Raw genomic sequence first — 19615 nt, forward strand, 5'->3', positions numbered from 1 at the left:
TAGCAAAAATTCCTTAAACACACAAATAAAAATAAGCAATTAAATATATGGCATATCTCAAAACTATCATACTAACTGCACAACATTAAAAAAAACTACACTGGGGCCAGCCCAGTGGTGTAGTGGTCAGGTTCACGTGCTCTGCTGTGGCAGCCTGGGGTTCGTGGGTTTGGATCCCGGGTGTGGAACTACATACCACTTATCAAGCCACACTGAGGCAGGCGTCTCACATATAAAGTAGAGGAAGATGGGCACAGGTGTTAGCTCAGGGCTAATCTTCCTCAAAAGAAAAAAACCACTAATTAACGCCTTTTAAAGTATAAATATGAGTTTTTAAAATGTATAATTTCAATTCCTAGCATTAAATGTGTGTTTATGTATATGTGTGCATGCACGTACACTTACGAACTTATTACTTTGAAAACTTAGCAATAAAATCTTTCTTGGATAATGGGAGTGGGCAATAAAAATCTCACAGTAGTAGTGGTGAAAAAGAAATTGGTTTAAAGTTTTGATGAAGATCAGCCCTGAGCTAACTACTGCTAATCTTCCTCTTTTTGTTGAGGAAGACTGGCCCTGAGCTAACATCCATGCCCAGCTTCCTCTACTTTATATGTGGGACGCCTACCACAGCATGGTTTGTCAAGCGGTGCCACGTCTGCACCTGGGACCCGAACCGGTGAACCCCAGGCCTCCGAGAAGCGGAATGTGCAAACATAACCGCTGCGCCACCGGGCCGGCCCATAAAGTTTAGTTTTTTCAAAGGGCAACACAACAGCAGCTTCACCAGTTGCTCAGACCCCACATACCAAATCCCCTTGGCCTATCTCCCTCACACTTAAAGCAAAAGAAACAAAACAGAAATCTGTGTTGCTGTGTAAAACTGAAAAATCTTCCACCTTAAACAAATCAAAGTCATGGCTTTATACTATACACGATAAAGTACAAGCAGATAATATGTAACTTGATGTGCTTTGTTTCGCTTTTTAAAAGGAAATGTAAATGAAAGAAGTTAGACACAAGTACATTATATCAAGTACAAAAACAGGCAAAACTAATTGATGGTGTTGGAAGTCAGGATAGTGACTATCTTTAGGGTACAGAGAGGAGGGGCACAAGGAGGGCTTCTGGGGTGCTAGTAATATTCTACTTCTCAATACGGGCACTGGTTACATGGATGTGTTCACTTTGTGGAAACCCATCAAACTGTACACTCACATTTGTGCCTTTTCTATGTTTTTGTTATACTTCTACAAAAAGACTTTCCAAAGGTTATGTAAGAAGGAGACAGACCACCAGATCCTCTCCCCTTCCACCAAGAGACCGTTTATTCTCTGGAAGAAACTGAGCCAGAGAGGCCCTGGCTCAAAGACATCACGCAGAGTAGAAAACACAGGGATCGAATAAAAATCCACACACTAAACCTTGAGATTCCAGCTCTCCTCCCCACTCAGCTCCCTGAACCTCAGCATGCACTGCCCAGGCAGAAGACGGAAGGATTCCTCTCAAGTAAAACCTACACGCCCTAGGGAAATGACCCACAGATACTGTCTTTGGAAGTTCCCCAATGAAACCACAAGGCTCACCCCTGATAGCCCTGGCAATGAAGGCTATGACGGAGAAGCCCTGCCCACAAACCACGGCGACCCATTTGTTTTCCAGTGACTCATCATTAAATAGGAACAGAGACCAAAGGATCACCAAATAGTTAAGTTTCTAACATAAAGGTCAGACACCTATACAAACAGGAAAAAAAGAAATCAAGACAATATAAAGAAATATATAGATACATATACAAATTGAATGTCCTCAGAAAGAGAAGAATTGCACCCATGAAAAAAGAACAGGATGGTATTAAAATGCACACAAATTAAAACAAACAAAGAGCTCTTGAAAAATAAGGAGGACAGAAATTCAGAAAGGTTAAGATAAAGTAGAGGAAACCTGTAAAGAAGCAGGGCATTAAGACAAAGGGATAAGAGAGTGAGAGGATAAAAAAGGAGGTCTCGCCTAACTGCTGGAATTCAGAGGAAGAAAAGAGAAAACCAAATGGGAGGGAAGGATCCCAAGACATGAGAAAGTTTTTCAGAACTGAAGGACATAATTGTTTCAAATCAAGTGTTCACTACAGTGGCTGAAACGAACAGAGTGCCATAAAAAGAAGATCCTAAAATCTGTGGCGGGGGGGGGGGGGGGGAGGGTTGTTAAGAAAAAAAAAAAAGAGGAAAAAAGGTCACCTACCAAGAGAGGAATCAGAATAGTATAACACTTCTTAATAGCAACTGTAAAAGACAGAAAACAATGGTGCACTGGCTTTAAAATTCTGAGGAAACATGTTTTCCTATCTAGAAGCCAACTAGTTATCAATCAACTGTGAGATAAAAATATTTTCAGGTATGCAAAGCGTCTAATAAGTTTGTCTCCCATGTCCTCTTTCTCAGGAAGATCCTAGAAGATAAGATATTCTATTAAAAAGAGAGAGTAAACCAAGAAAGAAGTCAGTAGACATAGGAAAACTAGGGGTCCAACACAGGAGAGACAGAAAGGGAATTACCAGGAACACGACAAAGGGTAACCCCAGGACAACAGTTGTCACAGGCCCACAAGGCAAGCACCTACACCAGCTACAGGAGAGAAGATGCGTCCAGGAAAAAGGTGTTAAGAAGAGGGTGTTCTGTTAGAAAGCTTAGGAATACTGGAGAAAAAGAAAATTACACAAGTGAAAAAGAGAGATTGCATCCAGACAGCACAAGAAAGGAAATGTAATCACGGCAGTTAAGTGCCTTAGCCGTGAACCACAGTTCCATGCTCCTAAGAATGTCAACCCTCAACACTGGCTTAACCAAAAATTGATACCTATATATTGAGAGCATGGGGGAAACAACAGGTTCTGCATGTGGTGTGGAGCAGAGGGGGTGTGAGACAGTGTAAAAAAGAGTTAAATCCTCATCTTCCATAGTAATAAGTCAACATATAATGTCCAATAACAAAAGATTTAAAAATAGCAGTATAGACATAATATTTTGAAAGATGAAGGAAAACAGAAAAAAGGGCCAAAAGACTCAAAAGTGGCTGCCTAGGGAGCAGGACTTGGGTGTTAGGATGGGCTGGAGTTCCAGGCGCCTATTCCTTATTATAAGTCTTGTTCCCTATTAAGATTGTTTTTTTAATCAATATAGGATATTGCTTTGATGGGAAAAAAGAGTTTAATTTTTTTAAAATACAAAACAAAACCAAGAAATGTACAAAGCAGCAGGCAAGAAAACTAGAGAGGGTGAATTGCAGTGGGAAAACAACAGTAAGACAACCAGTTCTCCAAATCACCTGCAACAGTCCAGGTGAGAGAAGAGAAATGCTTCCTCCGACAGCCAGGTGGAGAGCTGGGTATGGGTGGAGGATGGGGATCAAAGGAGAAAGGACGAGGGGCTGAAAAGCTATTTATAGATGCAGAATCAATAGACATGGAGGACCAATGAGGGGACTCTGAAAGAACTAACAGGCAAGGCAATGCCCCAAATATCCTTCCATCTGGTATTTATTTATTAAGTCCACAAATGCTGCCTCTTTGGGAACGTCATATTCCCCTATGTAATTAGAAGCATTTAATTTTCAGGTTACTAAGAAATATACAAAAAGAAAAATACAGAAAATAATGATCATCCAAGTATCCACTACTCAGCTCTTTCAAATTTGCCTCTAATTTCTAATGCCCCTTTCTGTTCTAAGACACCAGGATTCGAGAGTATGATATAAAGTTCTTGATGTTCTGTAATGGAAGTGCAGAAGCCTACACTGCTGTGAAATACACAAAAATATTTCAAAACAACTTCAAAAACAGACAATCATTATGTAACCCTTTGGCAAAAAAATCATAGTAACTTTATTATAGTAGTGTCAGTAAAAACATTATCAGTACATAGGGCATACAAAAACCTAAGTTTAAGAATTTCGCTGTGGTTTCCTTTTATCATCCCCACCAGCTCTGGGAACAAGAAGGAAGTGCTGGAGCACAGTACCCTTAGTGGAGTTCTTCCTGCCTGTGTAACTAATTCAATGTAGCACCAAACTACCCCAGTTGTCATTGTATTATTCTCTGCAAGGTAATCACAGCAAAAATATTCTTTAAAAAAATTTGTAATGCCAGTTTTACTTAAAAATGTCCATGATGATGCAAGAAAGTTATTTCTACTACATCTTGACCTTTGGAGTACATATCTTTGTTATTTTCTGGGTGATAAAATGGGAAGGACACATAAAGCACGCCTGCTGTATACTAAAGTTGGATGGTTATCTCACAGAAAACACTTGCACAATTATTTGAGTTGTGAGCCAAACGAGTCACTATGTTCATGGAATACTACTTTTACTTGACAGAACAACTGACAAACCCGTTATTCAGACTTGGGTATTTGGCAGACGTTTTCTCTACAATGAAGTGAGAAGGTCAATTCAGGAAAAACAACTGACAGTATTTCTTGCCAAGGATAGCCTTTAAGCTTTCAATTGAAAATTAAAATTTTGGAAAACTTGTTTTCACAGTGAGCTTGACAACTTCCCAATACTTAAAAGATTTTTCTGATGAGATCAGTGGTGCTATTAACAACTGTGATTTCTTGAAATTGCATAATAAAAAACGTTAACATTTGTAATATCTGTATTACCCGACAAAACAGAATTTTCCAAATGACCAATACCTAAAGCAGTAAAATGATGCATAGGCAAAGGTCCACTCAAAGTGCAAGAAAGACCAATGGATCCTAACATAAAGGAGTTTAAAAAGTCCACTGACAGGGTGTTTGATTCCACGTTGGAACCAACATTTAAGAAAGGACCCACTTGTCAAGTTTGAGTATAGTATCAAAGAAGAATATTCACAATTATCTGAAAAGACAGTTAAAATACTCTTCCCTTTTTCTACAAATGTACACAAACTTTATAACAAGCACTTATTGCATTATTCTTCCTGGATGTTAAAAAACCATAAACACATAACCACGATGGTTAATTACCAAAGTTTAATCTCTGGTCATTATTGGTCATTTAAGAACAAATGAACAATTCATTATTTATTTAAAGTAATATTCTTATGCAGTTATAGTCTCATATATTTGCAACAAATGTATAAATATCAGAGGCTTTATTTACCACAGAATCGAGATTGATCACTGCTCCAGAAAAGAAAAGGAAAGGAATATGGTAAATTCTTAAATCTGTTTTAGATAGATGCAAATAAAGTGCCTTCCCTCCGGTTCTAAAGGAGCAAGCCCTTCCCATTTAACATGTCCCTCCTGAACCCTCCACACTAACCACCCAGATGACACAGTACTCATGGGTTTAAATTTTAGTTCTTAAATTTCTAAGGAAATGTCTTTTCATGGAAAAAGTTGATCTTTTATAAATTTCAAAAGGAATAATTTAATCTGACCAAACCCCTGTCATTCATAAGTAACATACCAAACACCATTAACTTTTCACAGACCCATTTGTAGACGGTTAAGATTTGTAGACAGAGTGATTTAAAGAGAAATGTTCTCCTTATACAAATCTATCCACTTGATGAATACCATAAATCATTCATTTCAAAGGCAGAAACTTTGAAAAAATTTCAGAATGAGAATTGATAATGTCCTCACTCATAAAGTCCTATTATCCTGCCCTCTGAAAGAGAAAGGTTATACACTAAAGATTTTTAGGTCAGAATATTCAAGAAAAAATTAGAAGCTGACACCCACTCCCCTTTCTAATCATCCACCCGTCTCTGCACGCTCACCTTTGTAGCTCATTGAGGCCCCTGGCAGTTGGTAGGCTAGGATTTTGCCTTAGGAAGTTTTGTTTTAAATTGAGATGAGTGAGGTCTTGGCTGTAGAAGAGGTTGGCAGGCAGATGCTCCAGGCTACAACACGAGAGGTCCACTGAGCTAATACGCTGTGATGCAACCTAGAGGGAGATAAAAACACGATTCCATTTAATACCATCCATTAAGCTACACTTGCTTTCTATGGATAGAAGTAAGACAACCCCATTTGGGAATACAGACACACTATGCAAGTAGCACTATTAGTCCAAATATAAACCAGTAGAGTATTTACTCGGTAGAGAACTGAGTCAAGTACTACAAAAGCAGAAAACAGCGTCCCTGCCTGGAAGGTACTTACAATAACCTAGTATAGGAGACAGGTTACAAAGGGCACAGATTATCCTATCAAGTTTAGTGATATGAGTCATCTCCAACTGTAGGAGTTATGTTCCTGAAAACATCCAGGGCAAGAGAATTCAGAGCTAAGATAACACAAGATTAGAGTAAATACAGGGTTAGGGGACAGATACCAAGATCTAGACTGAACCTATGACAGCCCTTGTATCTATTGATTTAAAACAACACAAATAAAGAAAAGTGGCATCAGTGGCCTTGTACGTATCTTTAATAATAATGGTAGCATATAGTCAGATTCCACTGCCTGCCTGCTGTAAACTTCTGGGGTTGCCTCTCCCATAAAGTTTCAGTGAGATGCTTATAAATTGACTGTGCTTTGCTGCATGTAGGTATTCTAAGTAAAGCTTGTTTTATGTCTAAATATTTATCCACATATTCAAAATCTTTCTGGTTAAATGACTCCTAGCACGGCAAGAGTCCCAGGGCTACAGACCAACTAGCACGCTGGAGACAGAAAGAACGCTAGGCAACCTGTATTTCTCAAACGGTCTCTCCAATATTCTGGGTAACGTGGTGCCTGTTTGTGCCACAGTGCGTGGCTTCAGCCCCACTTACACACACCTTGGCTCCTTCTCTCCTCACACAGGCCGTGGGAATAATGTTCTAGCATCTGGGATCCTCCCTCATGCTCTTTATCTTTTTCAACGCTTTATGAAAGAAACCCCACTCATTATCCATGATCAGTTTGATGTCCTTTTCTGTTACCAAACCCCAGCTTTCTCTTTCTTAATTACAGAAGCAACAGAACAGGGTCCTTAGGAGTGTGGCTCTGGTATCAGTGTGCGGATTCACATCCTAGCCCCACCACTCAGGAGCTGAGAGAACTTGAGTGGCTCATTGAGCTCTTCAAGCTCCAGTTTCCTCATCTATATGACAGGCATAGAGATGACACCTACCTCTACATGCCTGGTACAGAAAAAGCATGCAACAAACGGTGGCTGCTACTACCATTACTACTACTGCCACCACTGCTGCTGCTGTTCCTCCTCCCCTCCTTCCAAACAGAATGATTCACATCCTACAGCCAATGGAATCCGAAGTCTCCTGATGCTAAAAAGATGTTCAGAAGTAAATCTGAATAAAACATATTCTGCTGATAGCATATTTGAGGTTAGAAAGAAATTACTGCACACACATGAAAGCTAAAGGGATAGTGGGATGAAAAAGGCCTGGCAGGGCTCAGCTCAAAAGAGTTTACAAAGGAAGTCTGAGTTTGCATTTTAGCAATTTCATCTTTCCTTGAATTCTCACTATTAAATAAGAAAAAGAAAATCCCAAACAGGGCCAAATGACCCATGTAAACCAAAAGATGTGAAAAGAGCCAGAGTCTAACGGACCTGAAAGGCAGATGCAAACATCCACAGCCACTCAGGATTCCCTGGCAGGAACCTGTTCACAGGGAGTGAGGTTGAAAGTTGTACCTGGAATCAGTCATTCAGAAACATATGCCGAACATGTAATGGTGTGCTGGACCTTATATTTCCTGAGATATAGCAGTAGAACAACACAGACAGTCTCTGGCCTGAATGAGTACACCTCAAGAGAAGAAGAGGGCAGTTAAGATACTACATGATAATGGTTACAATGACTGTAAGTGCAAGGGCTCAGAGCATGCTCTAAGGAGGCAGGGAAGGCTTCCTGGAGGACCTGACGTCCAAGCTCAAGGTTGAAACTCAAGTGCAAATCTGTGTTTTTGTCTGCCCCAAATCCTTTTTCCACTTCTTCCTGCAACAATCCTTCAAACGCACGTGATCCTGATGGGAGCTGCACACACAACAAGCCGACCCTCTGGCTACAGGGGGAGGCGTGTACGCCAAGCTTGAACAATCAGAGTCCGCCTTCCAATGAACCCACAAGATCAAGCTGGGCTAATCAGAGGCCTTCTCCGGGATTTACATATACTGAAGCCGAGAGAGAAAGAACCTGTCCCTTAGAGCTGCAGCTAAAATGAATGAACTAGATTCATATGTATCAACTTGTATTGATAAAAAAGCAAGCTGCAGAATGTCACAAACAGTACAATGCCATTAATGGAAAACATTTTAACACAAACTTACAGAACTGCCCAAACTATGTATGAATAGTTGCACGTGCAATAAAGCTATCAACCATATATTGGTCCTATACCAAATTAATGATAGTGACTGCCTCTAGAAAGGCAGAGAAAGGAACAGAAATAGGAATGGGAACATAGGAGATCTGGAGTTTATTTATAATGTCTATTTCCTAACAAGAAGAAGAGAGGGTATGAAGAAACTATGTTAACATGTTAACAATGGGGAGGCCAGTACATGGAAATTGTAATATTATCCTTTGTGCTCTTCTGTGTGTGTATGTGTTTAGTTTGAAAAAAAATAATGTAATCTTAATAAAAATTTCAGTAAAAATGGGGGAAATGGATGAAAGCAGTCTCCTGGCCTTCCCTGTATTCAGCATTCCACTAGGTGGTACACAGGGAAGATTCTTCCTCCTTAACCAAAGGATCCCCTTCACCCTTTTCAGTGGGCTGAAGGGTGGCCCCCAAAAAGGTATGTCCACATCCTAACCACCAGAATCTGTAAAGATTATTTTATATGGCAAAGGGTGCATATTACCTTTTATGATGAAAGACATTATTAAGTTAAGGATCCTGAGAGGAGGCACTGATGCTGGACTATTCAGTGGGCCCTAAAATCAGTTAACATGTATCTTTATGAGAGAGAGGCAGAAGGAGTTTTGAGAGAGAAGGTGATGTGACCACAGAGGCAGAGACTGGAGTGATGTGGGCCACAAGGTAAAGAACGCTTAGAGCCACCAAAAGCCAGAAGAGGCAAGCAACAGATCCTCCCTCGGGCCTTCAAAAAACACAGTCCTGGCAACACGTTGATTTTGGACTTCTGCCTCCAGAACTCTGAGAGAATAAATTTCTGTTGTTTTAAGTCACCAAGGTTTTGTTAATATGTTACAACAGCCATGAGAAACTATTACCACCTTCTTAAAGTTTTCTGCAGTACTTTTCATTTTCAATCATTCTTTCAACGCGTTTATTGAATACCTACTATGTGCCGACTACTGATCTGGGTAGGCACTTAGTATGCCTCAGCAAACAAAATGAAATCCCTGCCCTCTTTAAACTTACTTCACAAATAAGTAAATTATATGTTAAAAATTGGTAAGTAGTATGGAAAAAGACAGAGCAAGGAAAAGGGGGTCAGGATTGTTGGGAGGGTGGGGCGGTTGTAACTTAAATAGGTTGGTAGGGTGGGCCTCATTGAAAAGCTGACATTTAGGCACGAAGGACATGAGGAAGTTAGCTGAAATGATTTATCTAGAAGATGAACTCAACAGGCAGAGGAAGTAACCAGCGTAAAGGCCCTAAAAAGGAGTGCCTGTCACGTTTGAGGAGCAGCACCGAGATCAGTAAGGTGAGGGGAGAGCGACCGGTAATGAGGTCAAAGAGGTAAGTGGGTGGGGCTGGGCAGCAGATCCCGCAGGGCCTTTTAGGTCATCATACAGACTCTGGTTTTTAATGTGAGCAAAATAAGAAGCGTAGAAAAGTGCTGAGAAGAGCCCATCTCTAGACTGTAAGTTCCATAAGGGTAGGATTTTTGTCTTATTTTGTTCACTGATCTCAAAAAGTATTTGCTAGGCCAGCCCTGGTGGTCTAGTGGTTAAAGTTCAGTGTGTTCTGCTTCGGCCGCACAGGTTCGGTTCCTGGGTGTGGACCTACACCACTCTTCAGTGGCCATGCTGTGGCAGCAGCTCACATACCAAAAGAGGAAGACTGGCAACAGACATTAGCTCAGGGCAAATCTTCCTCAGCAAAAAGAAAAAACAGACAAGAAAGTATTTGCTGGAAGAATGGCAACTGGAATACTTTACCAGCCGTCCTTTCTCACCAGTTTGCATCTGACCCATCTAGGGTATTCCTTCACGTGGAGACTGCCCTGAAGAGGAGAAATTCTATTTCAACTGAAGCATCACACTAAATACTCTCTTTGGACAACTAAGAGATAATGATTAAATGTCAAGCTGAATTCGATTCCTTTCCTCATTCTGGACCGCAAGCTGTTCCTGCTGGAAACAAGGGGGAGGAAACCACATTAACAAAGCTACAACAAACAAGAGCAGTCTGTGGGAGTCAAGGCAGAACTGGGAATATCTACAGCAGAAGAGAAGTTAAACGTGTCATGATGGCAGCGGGGCAGTGAGCTGCCAACATGACCACAAAGGCTACCACGAGCCACACCTCTGCCCAGCCCTATGCCCTGCACAAAGGGGAGATGTTAAGTGCTTCCACCCAGACCAGCCTGGGCACATAAGGACTCCGCCACAAAGAGGTTTTGCTTGACTCTCAAACGAAAAAACTATCAGCTGGGCTACCAACAGAGCACCTATTAAAACTAAGATCCTTCTCAAAATAAGAAAGACCTAAATAAGTAATAAAAATAAACCAGAAAGCCACTGTATACACGTTAGAACAAGCAGCCTTTTATTATTCTAGCTTTTTTCCCCCAAGTAGCAGTGAAACAACAATAGCAGCTAACATTTAGGGGGTGCTTCACTTGGGATAGGCATGCTTCTAAGCGCCTTAGACATAATATTTAATTTAATCTTCACAACAGCTCAGTGTGGTAAGGGTTTATCCTTATTTCAAAGATGAAGGTTAAACTGAGTCACAGAGTGTGCCCAAGGTGCCAAAGCAATGGCAGAACCCGAGCTTGCACTATTAATGCAACACCATCAAACCAGAGCCTAGACATAGTTCAGATCTTGCCCGAAGGGAGGGTCCTCTAACTCCCATGATAAAATAGCAACATAACCTCTCAGACTAGAGCAAAGACAACTCGATGTCACCCCTAGGATAAGCTTAAGCCTCAGGAATGAAGACAGGGCAGTGACAGATGGGAGTCCTCCTGGAGAGAAGCCGAGAAGACCATCTGCTGACCACACACAGACAGAAGGGAAGGGGTGAAGCCCCATGGGGGCACCAGTCCTTACATTCAAGGGCTCTGCCCACTCCTGTCTCACACAGCTTGCCCACCTGGGCAGCAGTGATGCCCCCTGGCAAGCACCTATTCGAATTTTAAAAGGTTACAGGAAAAGTTTAAAAGGCTAGAGAAATTCGGAAAGAAAATGAAAGAAACAGGCACATGTAGAAATTGTCTCAAATCTTTGTTACAGAAAGGGACTTCTAAAGGACCTCACAATTAGAATATAAGATCCTCTTGGCAAAAGCTACTGTGCTCCTATCATCAAACACCAAGAGAGTGGAAGAGACAAAGTCGAGGCCCAAGCAACTCGACACACAGGAGAAAGGGCACAGGCTTAACAATATGGAGGGCATACAGGAACAGTGCTACCACTGCCTAGCCATGTGGCCCTGGATAAATCTCTTTACCTACCTGTCCTTCAGTTTCCTCATCTCAAAAGTGGAATAAATAGTACCCGCCCTATCAACTTAACACGCTGCTGTAAAGAAAAGTTCCTCATTTTAAAAACATCAGGAGAGGCTCTGCAAGAGGCTCTAAGTATCCCTAGACAGCTACAGCAATAGAAATCTATAAGAAAAAGAACTACGGTGCAGGACACTGCTCTTGCCATGCTGAGCAGTTACACAGATAAAGCCCAATCAGACAAAAGCAGAACATTACACTACTCATGCAGTTCACTGGCTATGAATGAGCTACACGTGAAGGGACTCACGTTCTAGAAGAAAAGTTCGAGGTAACTGTGGTTTAGGAAATCAGTGATAGCCTATATTAACAACAACAACAATTTTATTAAGGCTGACAATTAGAGTTAGTGAATTAAATGGGATGCTTTCCCCCCATGAACCTACATACTCTGGGGGATACATTAAAATGAACATGAATCCCAACCACCTGCCCGGGTTGTCTTCCTTACCAAATGACTTGTAAACATGTATATAAAAGGTTACTTGGCCCTAAAAAAGTATCTCCTCCAAAGAACATTGCAGGGTAAAAACAAAAATAATAATATAAACAACGAACTTTTCAGATTAGCTATTGGGCTTCCACACATTTCTAACATGCTACTCAACTTGGCACTTTCCTCCATCGTTTCTTTGCCAACCTTGAGGACACATGTCAGAAAATGTCTCTGCTCTGAGTCTAGCTGAGTTGCATTTCTAAACCAATACGTCTGTCCTAAACATGACCTATCCCACCATGCTTTCAAAATAGCATCTTCCCTTGCAACAGGACTGTACTCTTCATTGCTCTCATTACTCTCGATGTTCACTTAGTGGACAATAATTTTTCACGGGCAAGGGAAAGTTCAGAATAACAGTCATGTGATTTTTCTATCCCCACTCTAGTGAAGTAGTATTTATCCTTATTATGTGCATGGCGAGCTCAAATTAAGCAAAATGACTCTGAAAGGCTTGGTCAAAGCAGCTGAAATAGCACAAATAATTCTGCTTGTGTAAAGTAAAAGACGGCTGTAAACTGGCATTATGAGTCATTAATTGCTCTGGCCTAGCCTTCTAGTGGCTTGGGAAATTATGCCCTGGCTACAGGGACAGTCTCCAGGGAGTTTACCAGACTTCTGTAAAAAATTCTTAACCTCAACTGACCTAGTTTTAATTCTCATCCCCCTAAAAATGCTTTGGGAAGGCATGTGGTAGAAGAACATAAATTCAGACCATTCTAATAATTTATGTTCAATTTCATCCTCATCAATAACGTTTTACAATACTTTAAATCAAACAAAAATTTCCAATATTAACAAAATTTAAATTCTTACTGCTTTAAAACATGCAATCATTTCTTCAAAAAAATTCTTATAGAAATGCCTTAACTTGACCCAAGACCTTTCATAATGACATCTCATTTCTTGATCCTGTACTAATTACCATTTTATAAAATCTGTTTAACCACAGATGCAGAAAACTTTACTATAAAATTAATTACAATATGTACATTAATAATGTCTTAATAGGAGCACATAAAGCTGCGATTATTGGACATGGGTAAATTCTACCTAGAATTCTAATATCTTATCATTTCTTTGCCATAAATTATTAAATGATATGAAAAAAAACCCAAGAAATAAAATACATAAATTTACACACCATTCTAAATCACTAGAGGTAATGAAATGGCAACTTAATGAAGACAAACAACAGGAAGTTCTAGAGACGCTATCATTAATATGCAAAAATGAGAGATGGAATTCTATGAGGGCAAAAGCATTTTGGACTACAATTTAAGATTAGGCTTATTCAAACTAAACGGTACCAGTTAAAATACAGTTAAGATACCAAAGAATAAAAGAGTATAGAGAGAGATGCAGGCTAAAAAAGAAGAAAAAATAATAAACAGATAAAACACCTGGCTCAGTGTGAAAGCACCAGGCTATGACAATATAGAAAAAACAATACTGAGAAATTTAGAGTAAGAGATCCTCCTGCACATCCTGACCTCTCTCTGCTGGGGAATGGAAGGGATGGGAGTGAATGAATCTCAACATGTATTTACCATCTGCCTTTATGAACCAGGCACTGTACTTGGTACTGGAGAGATGTACTCTTTGTCTTCAAAAGCTTAGTCTCTTGAGGACACAGACACTTAAACAACTGTAATTCAAGAACATACGTGCAGGGGGCCAGCCCCGTGGCAGAGTGGTTAAGTTCACACACAATGCTTCGGCGGCCCAGGGTTTTGCCGGTTTGGATCCTGGGCGCAGACATGGCACCGCTCATCAAGCCATGCTGAGGCAGCATCCCACATGCCACAACTAGAAGGATCCACAACTAAAAATATACAACTATGTACCTGGGGGCTTTGGGGAGAAAAAGGAAAAATAAAATCTTTAAAAAAGCAAAAGAACGCACGTGCAACGGTGTGATGAGAGCACCCAGAGCACAGCCTCAGAACTCCCGTGACATTCCCAGGACCGACAGCCCCCTCACTGACACAATGGGCGGGTGTTCCCAGGCCCTTGTGTGGAGCCTTGCACAGGGCCACGAAGAGCAGGCAGAGCTGCGGTGTCTGTCCAGTGAGCTCACTGCACAGCCGACACTGGAAATGGAGACCTGGCGCCTCACTCTCTCCGAGTGAAAAGCAACTTTTGTAAAAGGCGCAGAGGAGATGGCACCAACAGCTTCCAGAATCACTAACCATGTCACTCCAATAGTTATCACCCCTCCACACACATAAACTCCATTGTGTTTCTCAGTAACAACAGAAAAATAGAGCTCAGCCTGGGTGGAGACCAAATCTGAACTCAGAGTTCCTTCCTCATTTCCTTATTGGCAAAATATGTGTAAACAATCTCTTTAGAATGTGACTACCTGAGAATGTCTCTGAGGTCCATTGTAGCAGCATTCCCCAAATGCCGCATCTCCTTGACAGAGTAGAAGGGAAAAGACAGCTAACCACAAAAAGCTTAAATTTTAACTTTCTATTAAAAGAAATAATATAAGTACATACTTAAATGATTCTACTATTAGAAATAAGCTACTTCTTTTGTATTTAAAATACAAAAACCTCAATGTTTAAGTTCCAAGTCTAACCTACAAAGTATGTCTAACAGAGAGAGTTCATTGACATTTTTTCAATTACCACTATTTTTTACTTTATAAAATTATAAATCAGACCAGTGGGTAGAAGAATTTAACTCTTCAGAGTAGTTGTAGAAAATTCAATACTCTGGGTTACAAATATTGGGGTCTTCCAAGATAAGTAAATATATCATGGAAACTAAACTCTTAAGGACATATATTTTTATATTGGTCTAAACTCTCAGATTAGAATGATTTAACTTCAAAATAGAACATGACCAGATGCAGATGTGGTTAATCATATATGCTAAGTTCCCAGTATAGCAATACTTGACTAGTTTTTGAAGAATTAGACAAGAGTAGTCCCCTCAACATTAAAACCAATTTAATCTGCCTTAGATGACTCAGAAGGCTTCTCAGATTTCTTAAATACCTCTTGGCCATCATTTAGAAAGATCACCAATCAAGGTACGGTGGCTATGATCAAGTGTCCTTAGCAGCAAACCCCATTTAACATACTGCTTGGTAAACCACCTTTTATTCTACTACTGAGCTGCCTGGATTTTGCTGACAACTGTGTATATGAAGCACTTCCTTCTGATATTTTCAGCAAATCTCAGTCGTTACTTGAATCTTGGTTGTGTCCCTTCAGGCCAGTGTAAAACACTGGAAGTACAATTAAGGAAGAAGAGCAAGGCAGCAGAACTTGCTGCACAAAGCAGTACTGGACACTATATTCCAGTCCCCTCATCTGCAAAACGGAGATGAGGATACCTCCTCAAGAGTCATTATCTTTTGTTGTAAAGCCCAACTTCGTAGAGTTGTTACAAGTACCTACCTCACAGGGCTACTATAAAGCACCTAGAACAGTGCTTGGTACAAAGAAAAAGTCACCAAAATGTTAGTTATTACTATTTGTGTTACTGCTGTGACTGTCAGATCAATTCAGTAAGCTAAACAATTTTATTATTAACAAAACATATCTATCAACAAGTTGACGGAAAAACAAAACAAAAAGTCTTTTTGTTTTGGTGTTGACCTCAGGAATGAATAATTAATTCACTTTGGACATACTGTCTAAAGCAAGGAAAACAATGGTTACTACTCTGTGCTCATCAGATGGTATCTGCAAATTTATCAACAAACTGGAGAGCACCCAGAAGGGAGGCTAGAGAACAGACTCGAGAACCAAATGACGGAGGGAACTGTTGGAATCACCAGGGATGCTTCTCCCGAAACCAGACTGCTAAGGGGTGGGGGAGGGCACAGAAATCACGCTCACTCTTCAATATTTAGAGGCTATCAAATAAGAGAGGGGTAGAGTTATCTTGTGTTATGCCGGACAGCAAAACTGGGATCAATGAGTCAAAGCTATGAGGATAAAGACGTCAGCTCCCTTATAAGGAAGAACCGTCTTGTGAGACAATACAGGTGTCTGAAATGCTACAGAGGTTTTTTAGGAGAGAAGGAAGTAAGTCTGGGAGTCCACAAGGTCTTTTTGAAATCTTAAATTCTAAATCTCTGAACTAAGAGCCACTTGATGATGACTAGAATTTGAGGTTAAGCTAAAGAAGACTTTGAAAGAAAATGCCAAATAACTGTTAGGGCAATTATTCTAGAAAACCATAACAATTAAGATTGTCTTTTTGGTGAGTACTTTACAAGGGTCTTTCCCAATCTTAAAATAACATTGGAACTTTAAAACATAGCTGTAAGTTCCTCGTTGAAATCTAGAATGTATTTTATTAAAGATAATAACAATATACAGATAAAATCCACCTGAAGAACACATTTCTTCCATTTGCTGAGGTCCTGGCACTCAAAGTTGAGCCTGGACGAGCCCGGGCACAAGGTAAGACTAAGTGTCCTCTTGTTCCTCCCTCACTCTCCCGGCTTTCCCTGCTGGGCAGGGGGAGCAAAAACTCAGTAATTCCAACAGAGCTGGAGAAAGAAAGGGAGACGGGGTGAGGAGACGGGGAGGGAAGATGGAGATACATGGGATGAGTTTAAAATGGTACGTATACAAGTCGGCACTGTTTCACAAAAGCGTGCTTCTTTTGTTAGGAGATAGTAAGCAAGCTAGGTATCTCTTTTATTTGTATAAAATTGGATTACAAAACTTTGAAGAAAATAAAATTAAATAGTTTTAAACTGAAATAACTCAGAACTCAAGGGAAAATCCCTTCTTTAGGAATATATTAACTAGGATTTCAGAACCAATAGTTACCACAAGAAAAAAAGAATGGAAGGAATTAGCAATGTGGAAGAAAGATGAAGCATAATTATAACTACAAAGATTATTTTTACTAACTAACTTAATCACAGTTTTATGCATTACAAAAACAAAATGTAATGCAATCTAAAATATTTCATCTTTGGCTTAAATTCACAGTAGAATTTCTAAGTTCCCTAATTTCATAAACTGCTGTTCATATCTGTAATATGGAAAGACTCCATAAAGTGAATTTTTATGTAATAAATCCATTACTATATTGGAAAGTTAGTTATAATATTTGGTAACATAGTCAAATTTCCCCAAGAAAATGAAACGGAACTAGCAGAGAACCATCTAGACTGGCCAGCACTTTTTTCCTTTATCTAGCTTCCATTGTTTTCTCTTTTTCACACTGCTCAGACATCTGTGATATGACTACGTTTCTACATTTTACACAGTTGTGCCTTTGTCCATATTTTACCTCTCCTTGAAATACCCTTCCCCATCTTGTCTTTGTGGTGAACTCCTATTCATCCATCAAGGTTCAGCTTGCCCATCACCTCCTTGAAATCTTCCTGTACCCAAATATCTCATAAACTGAATTCCAAACTTTTCTCATATCTTTACAAAGAATTGGTATGAGAGTAATCTTGGGGTAGGGGTGACATTTTATAAGCTAAAATCCATGACACTCCGACCCTCAGTTCTACTTCAGATTCTACCATAGACTTGTTAGGCTGTCCTTGATCAAATGGTCCTTAATTCTTATCTAAAGAACAGGTATAAAATGTGAAGGATTTCCAGAAGCCCTGTTAAGCCCTGGACTCCTTAGTAGAATGGTACTGAGAGTAAAGCTTCTTACCACTACAATGCCAATGTAAACAACTACAGCACAGTCCCTAAAAGACAGGTGACAAACCAGGCTGACAGAAAGTAGCCTACTCCCTAAAACACATTTCAAATTAAGAACAAAAATATGTATAAAGATGACTAAGTAATCTTAAAGGGTTCCTTGCAACTATGTCTAATGACACAAATCTATGTGTTGAAAATAGATTACTCAATCCTATTACACTAGAATGATTTGACTCAGGTGGTTAGTGAAGCATTCTTTGAGTAAAATCTGGACAATAAAACACTCTTTTTAAGGACACAAAAGCAAAAGTTCAACTGTGTTTCACTGTCTATCTTTTTCTTGCCTACACTCTGCATGTTAAGAGTGAACCTAACATCTTATGGCAACCAAAAGTTCACTACAGTGACTTAAAAAAAAAAGATAGGCTAGAATTAAAATACTAGGGTTAATAGTGAAAGAAAGACAGCAAGAGTGAGAACCACTGTGATAGCCACAGTCACTGGCAACTACCAGCATGTCAGCCACTGATCAACAAGGAGAAAGACATGTAGACAAGCTAAGTGGTCTTAGGAGGCGTGAATTTATAATGCTGGGCCATACAACATATACACAGGACACAACTGGCTACGAGTTGACAATTGTGGGAGCTGGGTCATAGATACGTGGGTGTTACTATAACATTATCTATAGTTCTGAATATTTGACATTTTCCGTAACAAAAATTGAAAATACATTCATGCACAACATCAAATCAGTGATCTAAATCTCCCTTTAATCTTCCTTGAAATAAACAGATTTTAAAGTGGGACAATACAGTGTTGAAGAAGTGACTAAGGCTTTTAAATTAAAAACAAGTACGACTTTGGCTAGAGACTCACTTGAAAGACTAACTTTGAAAAGAATTCACAGGATCAATCAACATGTCTAAAACTAAAGTACTCCAAAAAGTGGGTCACAAAGACGGACAGCGATGTCAGCATTTCTATAATGTCACTTGTATATCTGACAGGCGCTCTTCTGCAATTCCTGTTCTTCCCTCAGCTACCACCCTCGGCCTTCTTAGATCACCGCCCCTCCAACCACTTTGAAAACATGCTGGATACATGCACTCGTGTTGAGCAAACACAGCCCTTTTCTACACTGCATTCAATAGGCTGTTTACTGAATTTTTAAAGCATGTCAAGCATTAATATTTTAGGGATGACTTTACAATCAATATCGTAATCCTCCCAAAGGAGCTATTTCTTCCACAGTATCTACCGCTAACACCGCCCCAAATTAAAATTCTAACGGACTGCCTTGGGTATTATTTTGGCAAGCAATACTAAGTGCTAAGATTACGTTTAAAAAATAGTAAGTAAATAAGAGCCTATCTTGATAGAACGTGTCTAATTAATAACCTTTTAAAAATTTTCCCAAAATCAAATGAAACAAATTAGAACAAAGATTAACACGTCTCTTGTAGCTAAGATCAAGAAGCATAAACAGAAAATAAAGAATTCCTTTAAATTAATTATCCAACTCATTTTAATTTAAAAATCACTGGAATTTGGTTCTTTTTGTCCTCCCTCTGACTGGGGTGGGGATGGTCATTAAAAATCAGAAACTCAGATATTTCTTTCTGTTGTTGGTTTTTCTTTCAGATCCCTATCAAAATGAATCCCCATTTAAATATCAGGATGTAAAGACAACCCATTCTGTGAAGTTTTGTTTCTCATTAAAAAGAAAAAGAAACTGTTCCCATAGCTTCCCTGAGTGTGACTAAACTGTGTAACTTCCTAATACCTACATATGAGGAAGAAGAGATGACAACGGAAAGGGGAA

General features: G+C 39.7%; 1 protein-coding gene across 1 annotated transcript in view; it reads right to left on the reverse strand.

Annotated features, from left to right (window-relative positions):
* Nucleotides 1–19615, reverse strand: part of PHLPP1 (PH domain and leucine rich repeat protein phosphatase 1) — a 218487-nt gene that overhangs the window by 79085 nt on the left and 119787 nt on the right. Inside the window, exon 4 of the mRNA XM_014843764.3 lies at nucleotides 5771–5937. Coding sequence (XP_014699250.3) covers nucleotides 5771–5937 — 167 coding nt within the window. The remainder of the gene's footprint in view (nucleotides 1–5770; nucleotides 5938–19615) is intronic.

This window comes from Equus asinus, chromosome 7 (genome assembly GCF_041296235.1).
Source record: "Equus asinus isolate D_3611 breed Donkey chromosome 7, EquAss-T2T_v2, whole genome shotgun sequence".
NCBI lineage: Eukaryota > Metazoa > Chordata > Mammalia > Perissodactyla > Equidae > Equus > Equus asinus.